Here is a 9,982-nt window from a genome sequence, read left to right on the forward strand (position 1 = left end):
TTCAACTATTCAAATTTGCTGTAAACATCCATCTCGAATTGTGGCAAAGTGTTCAAGCTCCAAAAATGATCTTTAAAAAAATTTTGTAGCCTCTCTCTCTACACCTTAGTTGTTTTAAATTGATGCCCCATGTCACTGTTTCCTGTGGTAAATGTTTCCCTATTTATTCAAACTCTTTATTTAAAAGAAACACTCTGCTTACCTGGTTACAAGGAGGTATTTGGGTTCAGCTCATCCCCTCTCCATAAAAGATATAGTTGAGATCGTTAAGTGCTGCGAACATATCTGAATGCTTAATCCAATTTATACTATGCAACTTTAACAGATTGCTCCATCTCCTGTTTGTCCTTGAAAGAGAAGGTTACTTTGATTGGAGGAGAAACAATATGTTAATGTAAAGTGTTTGTTTCTTTTGCATCTCATAAAACCTATACTTTACCACAATTAACTGTTCAGGCAGCGATTATAGCATCATTTGAAAAGAAAATGGGGATAAGTATTTGAAAAATAGAATATAGAATCATGCAGGAGATGTGATAAGAGTAAATACAAACAGTAGAACAGCTGGCACCAGCAGAGTGAGCAGAATGGCACCACCTGTACTGTCATGTCTGATTTTATAATGGGCTGGAATTTATTGTAAACATAACGGTCAGGCTAACCGTGCACATCATTATATGCAAATCGGACAGCAACTTCAGGCGAGTGCAGTTGAACACTGAAATCCAGAAGTTGCTGTCTGAGACGCTCCTTAGTAAACTGCATGTAAACGGCATCTCGCTGCCCGTCCAATTGTATTGAATGGTGTGATGTTCCCGTAATCGCTTTGTCGATACGGACCAAAATTGCCACAGAAAGTTAGGGCTTGTCTATTTCAGTCAAAGTGCCCTTAATGGTTTGGTAAGTTTTAATTACTGTCAAGCAACCTCTCAGGCACTGAAAATTAACTTTTGCAATTATGAAGTCTCATTCCTTCAACGATTAAAAGTTGAAGATTTTTCGAAAATTTAAATTAATTTTGTTTTACTTTTTCTTTGTTGCCTTTTCTCTCGCGCTCTCTCTCTCTCTCTCTCTCTCTCTCTCTCTCTCTCTCTCAATCTCTCTCTCAATCCAGTCTTTTTTTTCCCTCTCTTTCCAATACCTCAGGTACCTTCTGTATCTGATTTGATATTGAATTCAATCCTCCACATTACACTTTCTGGTTCAGGCTGCGATGTTCATTAACAATTCTTCAATCTGGTTAAGGAGATGCACAGTAGCTTGCCCTATCCCATGTGTCCTGTAGAGGACACTGTGTCATTTTCATCCTTACAGCAACCCAAAAGCAAGATGCTGAAATCTGAAATGAAAACAGAAAATGCTATAAATATTCAACAGCATCTCTAGAGGGAGAAACCGAGTTAACGTTTCAGGTTTTGATGAAAGATCTCAGATGCTGCCTGACCTGCTAAGCATTTCCAGCATTTTCCATTTTTATCCCACTTTAGAGTAGCTTGCCATGCAAAAGCTCATGGAAATTAAACTGGCAAGGACAAGATGCAGTAAATTCTGCCCCCATGTACCCTCCAAGAAAATCAAAAATCTTGTATAGACAGGGACCATTAATGCAAAATGCCACTTTGTACAGGTGGGTGCAAGTGATCCAGACTCCCTCCCTGTGATCTGACGGACTGCTTCGTGAACCAATGCGATACTAACCTGTGATAATTCTCATTAACAGAGGTACATTGCCCAGGTATTGCAGGATCCTCAATCTGAGCCCACGGGAGAAGACAACGAACCAGCATCACAGCAGGACACCAGGGAAGTGGTTAATGAAGGAGAGTTCCAGTCATGTGAAGACGGTCTCATTGAAAATGAGGTTCACCATTAGTGGAAATTGCTGATTTTTTTTGAAAATTATTCAGACTGCGCTGTTTAGGACCGGGGAACCATGGCACTACTGGTTCAATGAAACCTCAGACTGTAATTACTAACCCATGGTACTGTGTAGCCTATACCAGTACGATGCAATTTGCTAAACTTTTTCTGTATTTGCTTTGCTGACGGGAGGAATCTGTCAGAAGTGGAATATGATGAGGTGTGCGGGGGTTGTAGAGAAATAGCATTTTTACCTGCCCAACTAAACGTTCCGCCATCATGTACATATTAGTGGTAGGAAATTTGGCTGCACCTCTTAACACTAGGTCTAGGAAAGCCTTCTACTGACCTGCACCAGAGTAGGGAACAAACAGGTGAGCCTGATTATGTAAGCTCACGTGCTGTTGCTGGGAGAGGGATGGGTGAGCAAGAGAGAAGGAAAGCTGTTTGATATGTTTTATCCTCTGACGTGAAAGAAAATCATAGTGTTACATATCCCCAGTTAACCTTTTTAACCTTTTCCCAATTCAAATCATGTAGACAACTAAGATGGTAAAATTGACTGAGCATGTGGGAATATTTGTACGTATACAGTTTAATTTAAAAGTTTAAGAAGGTATCAGTTGGGTGCTTTTATCTGCTGTTGCTTCCCCAAACCATTCTAAAGGAGATTAAACAGGACCAATTTAAATGTGTTCTTGGTGCCAGGTGTCATCTGCGTGACTTGTTTGTTTTCACCCAGGCCTGACAGTGTTTACGGTAACGCCAAACTGTGCTAAACATTTTCTAACCTTTTTTTAAAAACTGCACATGCAGGCAAATGCAGTTGCAATATATAGTTAAAAGAACGTAAAGTTTTGTGCACATAAAGTGCAGAGAGTAATGGGCAAAAAAATCATTAGTGGATTGTTGGGTCTGTGGGTCACTACATAGTTCAAATAATCGCTAATGGGGCTGGGGAATGCTCTGAAGGTCCCATGTTGAAATTTGCAGACTTCCTGATGTGTTTGTACTTGAGTCATTTTTCACGCTCTCCTTGCAGTTTTCTCCAGGCTGCCTCGAGTACTGTTGGTAGAGGGCGGGGCATATTCAGGATGAAGTCATTCCCAATTCAGGGCTGGTCTCAGCTGGTTTGTTTGGTAGGGGATTGGGGGGATGATGGGGAAGTTGAACCCTCTTCTACCTGGCATGTTCAAACCATACAAAATTATTTCGGAGCAAAAAGATTAAGATACACTGAAGATGCAGCATTTCCAGTTGAGTATTTAGCAAATATTTTTATTGGTGATTTTGAATAGAGGTAACTGGAAAATTAACTGAGCAGCACAGTCAACAGCTGATGCACCAAAAAGGCTCACATGCAAGGTAGCAGGGACTCGAGGGTGGATTGTCTGATAAGGGCCAGGACTGAATGTTGAGCCCGTCAATTCTCCACTGTTTTCGCACTACACATGTAAAAGTAAGTTACTGCTGTTTATTAGCGCCTTCCAGATGCTGAAGAAAATAACTCTAAACAAAAGAGCTGTTATACTTAAACAAAACCAGCAGCATCTACTAGCTAAAACCAGTACAGACTGAGATGCAGCCATGGCTTGTCTTGGAAAAAATAGCCTCAATCAAGGGTATAAGGATGGTAGGGAGCTACTTGCAAATCAAAATTATTAATGGTTATGATCAAGTTGCAACTAAAGATCAATCAGAATTGAAAGTGATTATTTCCTTCTCGTCCTCTTTCCTCTCTCTATGGTGACTGAAGTATCATTGTGATTAGAAGCCAATACAATTGTATTTAACTCCTCACACCTACCAGCCCGTAAACATCCATCTTATTGAGGGAATGTTTTGCTGAAGTCTCAGCTTGTTAACACAACTGGAGCTTCCATTCCTCCTTAACAGAGTAAAATTGAGTCAGTGTTTCATCTGTCTGGGTGTGCTGTGATCCTTTTATAGTGGGAAATGTGACATTCCTTTATAACGGGGCTCTAACCCATTCAACAGTTGTACTTTTTTTCCTTCCTGTAAGTTTCATTTGCAATTTGATCATGGCAGAAGTATAGACTATTGTTGAACAATGTTTGCATTCTTGAATTTGTTAATTACTGTTGACCTATGGGGTTTCAAAGTAAAGTGGATAGAGATTTAAACTCTATGCTCCTTTATACTTGTGCAATTTTCTGTCTACTTAGGGTCAAAGAGGGTTTGTTTTTGCTATTTTTAGAATTAACAGAAGAAGCTGTATGCGAGTCATTAGGATTTATGTTTGTACCAGGCTCACTGTTCTTGTAGTTAACCAAAAGGCAACGGCTCCCACGATAACTTCTTGAGCAGTGTTTTGCATTGAATTTTAGCACCGTACAATCCTAATTGAATGCAGAATCCATTTTGCCAAAGCACCTAGTACTTTGGGATTTCTGTGCACTCCAGATTAAAATAGCAGGCCAATTTGTAAATCTTCATGCTTCTTCCCTACTCAGTTAAACATTCGCCAATGCAATTTGGTAAACATGGAGAAACACCAAGGCCATTTTGAACAAGTCATTGGATTTCCATATATGTCACTGTCCTAGGTACTATTTGACAGTGCATTTGCTGCACCCAGCACATGGTGTGTTGCATTTGGGAGACTATTTTTATGCTTTGAGTTCTATATAACAGGAGTGAATGGGGACTAGTTTGGCTGACTGGGATTTTAAATCATGGGAGTGACTGGATATGCATTTATCTAGTGACTTAATATAACACGATCATTTACTAAGATTAAATAGAATGTCCTCATTGGAAATCAAATTATCTTGAGTTTCAGAATGTAAAATCCTGTTTGTGCTGATTTCAGGATGGCGGGGATTAGCATCTGAGAACTACCGCCTATTAAACATGCCCTCTGTGAACTGACGTCAATTTTTATGTACTTTCTCACATGCCCAAAAAGAAGAGTACATCATAGGTTCATTAAAGTGCATTTGAGGTCAGATGATGTGTTGGGATGAGGTTACCTGTACATAGCTGAATGTACTTAAGTGAAAGTATGGTGTATATAATTTAATCTAGATCAACGAATTGCTTTACATCCGTCCTGTGGTACTGGTGACATCATCTGCAGTAAAGTCATAAAATATTAATACCATTGAAGCAGTCTGTTAATGTTCCAGATATTCACTTGTATAAGAATTTTAAAATACTTTTAAAGGCATATGCCTCGTAGACACAGCATTTCTTGAGCACTGAACTCTTAGTGAGACTGGAATTTGAATATACACCACCACTGACTTTCCCTTTCCAGAAGAGTCAGCTATGATTATCTGAGGTCGGAGTTGCCTGAGATAACTAGGCTAGACTGGTAAAATGGGCAAGAGATCATGTGGATAATCCCTAGGTTGATGCTAATGCAGTATGGGATTCTGGTTAAGAATTGTTAAAATGAGGTAGAGACGTGAGGTACCTAATCTATGCTACACCTAACTTGGAAATGCTTAATGCTATATCTGGGTGCAAAAGAAAAGTTTACTGGCATCTCTTGTCAAAACAATTATGCATAAACACAATTAATACACATTGTGAATTTGCTGCTGTTTGCTAGTTGCCATTCCAAACTGTTGCATAGTATTGTAGACGGGTTATTTTCTTATAAGGAAAACACTTAGTATTGCACTTCAATTTATAGAAGGTGTCTGCCTTTCATGGTGAAGGAAGAAGTGAGTGATTTCCTGGTTGGCACTGGTCCATTGTGAATTCAAGTAATGTTGCTTATAAACTTTACATTCCAAAACAAAACTCCTTTATCATAGTTTGTTCTCTTTTGGCCAATTCTTAATTCCCATTTGGTTTCCAATGTGTCCCATTCTAATCCATAAAAGGAATAACCATATCACAACCTTCAAAATGCCCAAGAGATTTTTTTTTGAGCATTTATTATTTTGATAAGGAAGCTGTTAGAAAGTTATAGGGTTGAACAAACTAAGTTATGATTCAGCAAGTGCTCATCAGATGTTTAGATGTATTTCTGAGCAAATATAATTGAAAATACAGCACCATACTCCTACTTGGGCAGCACAGTAGCATTTCTTTATAATGCTAGCTGTGATGTAGAGTGTGATGTTTATGGGTTCTGTCTAACCTCGTATATTGTCTTCACATATTGAGCTTTATAGTTTTGTTTATTAGACAAACCACATAAAACACTGCCTTAATATCATTCCTCTGCTCAAGTAAGACATTTGTTATGGGGTCTACTGTATGTCTGCAATGTCAAGTCAAATCCACCTTCCCCTCAATTTAACTGGTCTTTTATCACTGACTCACTACTTTTTCTAAAACCTCTAGATTTTGAGTGTCATGCAGCGCAGGGCATAACCATCAGGATCATGTTTTGCACACATGTGGAAATGGTTTTGAATTCCACTGTTGCCCACCTCTATTCTGACTCTATACATCTGGAATGTGGACCTGAATTTCACACTTGCAAATACATTTTCTGTTTCTTTGTCTGATTTTCGACATTTGCTATTTATTCATTTTCATTCCTCCCATTTCTCTTCCTCCTCCACCTACCTCTTTCCCTATCCCTTAGCAATGGTGCATTGTTTTGGTAGTTCTGATCAGATGGCATAATTTGTAACTGGTGTGCCTCGCCTGAGGGGAGATTTGCATGTATCCTGATCCTAGCCAGGGATCTGTCTCGGAGATTAATATGGTGGTCCCCTGCAGCAAGCACAGCTTTTATAACACATCATGATAGATTCCAGAAAATATTTGTATCCAAAGTGAGTCAAGATAGCACTGTTCAGATGTAGTTTAATGGACCTGGGTGCCACAGTGTTTTAATACAGTACTTTCACCTCTTGAGGTCTTTGGTTTGGACCTATCCAAACTAATAATTTTTTTTCTCATTTTTATTTTTCTCTCACTCTCTCCCTACCTTCTAAAGAGTCTTGTGTTAAACCAATTTAGGCAGTTTCACAACCTAGTTGTTAGTGACCTCAGGTTCACAGTATGAAATTGACAATCTAATTGTGGAAGACATAAAAATGGCAGGTATGGGGAATGCAAATGTTGATCCAACAAAGGGATGCCCTTCTAGGGTTTTCTAAGACACATTGGAGGTAATGTTTTCTCTGTGCTGAATGCAATTTATTAAAAATAGGAAATCTGTCCTCCCCCATGCCCCTATCCCATTGGCCTTCTGAATCCAGTCTTGGCCAAAAGACTTGTCCCTCAAACGAAAAGCACAAAATTCGCCCAAATATATAGATTTAAAACTGGGTTTATATCTCATTTTAATGCTGTATCGTAACCCCATCACCATTTTAAAAACCTGTTTGTTCTATGGAAGGCAGGCACAAAGAGAGGGTAGACTGCCATTGAGTAATTGAACTTGCTTTTGACTGGATATTGTGTTCGCAGCAAGTGGTCTCAACTATTGGCCCTAACCCCTTTGTCCACCACCTCGGTGCTCCAACTGAAGGAGAGGATGGAAAGCAAAATAGCCCAGAAAGGAATGGGCAAAAAAAATGGGTGTTTGGGCGAACAGAGAACTTACTGAGTGCAGCCCATGTGCATCAGACCCTTCTTTAAAATAATGGCTTTGAGATATTGAAATTGCTATTACTATATTGGCTACCAGAGATTAATGTGGCTGGAGTTCCAAAAGATAGATTAAGAAAATTATTTAACTTTTTAATTTATTCATGTATATATTAGATTTTGACTACACGGCGTTTTTATATTTCCTCACTTGCTTCTCGGAACTCCAGCCTTAGACTGTTAGAAGCCGTATTTATTGATTACATATCCTGATCAGAAAGAGGCTTCTAACTGCGGCCTCTCGTTTATTCAGACATCCCCTTCCCCTGGGCCTTCAGATGGATTGGAAAATCTGGTTTGACCAGTTATCGTTGTGCAAGGCGTGTTTTGGAGATGGGAGGAGTAGATGCAAAAAAACAAAGTGATTTAGAACATCAGAATCATATTACAGCAACATGAAGCCAAACTACAATTCACCCAAACTGACTTAAGCTAGTGATTGTGTTGGAGTCTGGTCCCTTATACCTCACATTGCTTTTCTTAAAGGCTCAGATGTTGAGCCAATATCTCCATAATTGAAGTTCCCTATAGCTCTGAAAACTGAAATGATTTAAACCTAAGCTAGTGTAGGCTCATGAAAAAGTGATGGCTGTGCTTACTATATTTTTAAAGATCCCTGGATCACCATCACCATCAAGGGCGGTGCAGTGGTTAGTACCGCAGCCTCACAGCTCCAGCGACCCGGGTTCAATTCTGGGTACTGCCTGTGTGGAGTTTGCAAGTTCTCACTGTGTCTGCGTGGGTTTACTCCGGGTGCTCCGGTTTCCTCCAACAAGCCAAAAGACTTGCAGGTTGGTAGGTCAATTGGCCATTATAAATTGCCACTAGTATAGGTAGGTGGTAGGGAAATATAGGGACAGGTGGGGATGTGGTAGGAATATGGGATTAGTGTAGGATTAGTATAAATGGGTGGTTGATGGTCGGCACAGACTCGGTGGGCCGAAGGGCCTGTTTCAGTGCTGTATCTCTAAACTAAAAAAACTAAACATTATCCTCTTCCCTACCATTTTGTCTTGTGTGATTTTAGCTTCTTCCTTTTAGGTCCCTGCTTTGTGTGTAGATAATTCTCTAAATGAGACGGAGTGCATGCAGAATATTTGCAGGGCTGCCTCCTTGTTTTTCTTGAGCCAGCCATTATAAACTCCACCTTTCCCCAAATCAACCTCTTTTTAAATTAGAAATGCCCCCACTCCCCCAAATCCCATGGTGGGGAGGGCAAGAATCACATAAGGTATATTATGACCACACCATCCGTCCTCAAACACCTTCTCCATTACCTGTGCTGTTAATTAGTGTGCTTTTGGGAGAGTCCACACTGGTATATCTGGGGCCAGCTGAAGTGTTCCAAGTCTGGATCAGAATACAATGGCAATGCTGTTTGAGGGCTTTGATTGATGCATATGAGTAGCTTGGGATAGAGCTGCAAAAGGATAATGTATTAAATCAAAGTTCAAGGGATGTCTGGATTTCAATTTTGTAGGGAAAATACTTTCTCCAAAAAAGTGTGTAGAAAGAAAAACCTACTGAGATTAAATATGACTTTTTTTTTACAAGCCATGGAATTTTGCATGCTTAAATTTCTGTCCAAGATATTGCATCGTTTGTGAAATCTCTTGTTCAAATGAAGTTCATAGCTCAAAAACGAAAAGCTGGAATTCTTCTTTCCTCTTCCTCTGAATCACCATCAGGCACAGGGGAATGTAAAAAATATATTTTGTCAGTTTAAAAAAAAAAATCAGCATCTACTGTTGATTGCAATGAAACCTAATTTAGAAAATATTTTACTGACCATGTAACAGCATGCAAATTATGTTTATAAGAATTTTTTTTTTTCAAAGTCTAACTCTGTATTCTGTACCATAGCATCATTTCTCATTGTGGAAGAGAAAACATAAATTTAATATTTCCCCTTCTTCCCTCAGTGTTTATTGTGTATGTATATGTAAATATGTAGATAATGTCAGATGCACGATGGTACATGAATGTGTATTGCCCATTCTATTTGTAACTGGTTTCTGAGTGAATCATCAGCTTGGGCCAACAAACCGAGGGGAGTGCCTACTGGAATGGCTTTAATGTCGCATGCAAGAATTTATTTTGACTGTGCTACAATGAAACCTAACTATAAATTGTTTATTATTGCAGTTATAGCAGTTGTACTTTCACTTCTTGGTGCAGTAAATAGCAGTTGTGGTTCAGTGCACCTGAAACAGGTCTAGTGATGGAACTGAACCTTGTGTTGTGCTTTAGGGACAATCTGGGAAGTTAGTTCTAATGAGTGGGATTGCCTCTTGCCACTGTCGCAACAGTTTCTGGATCTGTCAAGGTTTGTCACTATTTTGTGAATTTTCATTGGTAGGTTGTTAGTGTCTTGCACAGTAGCTGGGCTATGTTAGCAGAGCTTTGGGGAAGTGATTGTTGCTATGTCATCAAGCTGCTTACAGCAGGAACCATTGGGAGAACTACTTCTGGTTCATTCACAGATCACTTTTACTTTAATTCCACAGGCTGCAGTATTTTCCATAGCGCCTCAACCATCAGA

The 9,982-nt window shown here is 39.4% G+C and overlaps 1 protein-coding gene across 6 annotated transcripts in view; it reads left to right on the forward strand.

The window, feature by feature from the left end:
- LOC137365261 (CSC1-like protein 2) overlaps positions 1 to 4,748 on the forward strand; it is a 302,640-nt gene extending 297,892 nt beyond the window's left edge. For all 6 annotated transcript variants that reach the window (XM_068027917.1, XM_068027916.1, XM_068027921.1 and 3 more), the window contains one exon: positions 1,721 to 4,748. In XM_068027917.1, the coding sequence (XP_067884018.1) occupies positions 1,721 to 1,873 (153 nt within the window). In that variant the 3' untranslated portion in view covers positions 1,874 to 4,748. The remainder of the gene's footprint in view (positions 1 to 1,720) is intronic.
- Positions 4,749 to 9,982: the final 5,234 nt, after the last annotated feature.

The sequence above is a fragment of the Heterodontus francisci genome, chromosome 3, assembly GCF_036365525.1.
Source record: "Heterodontus francisci isolate sHetFra1 chromosome 3, sHetFra1.hap1, whole genome shotgun sequence".
NCBI lineage: Eukaryota > Metazoa > Chordata > Chondrichthyes > Heterodontiformes > Heterodontidae > Heterodontus > Heterodontus francisci.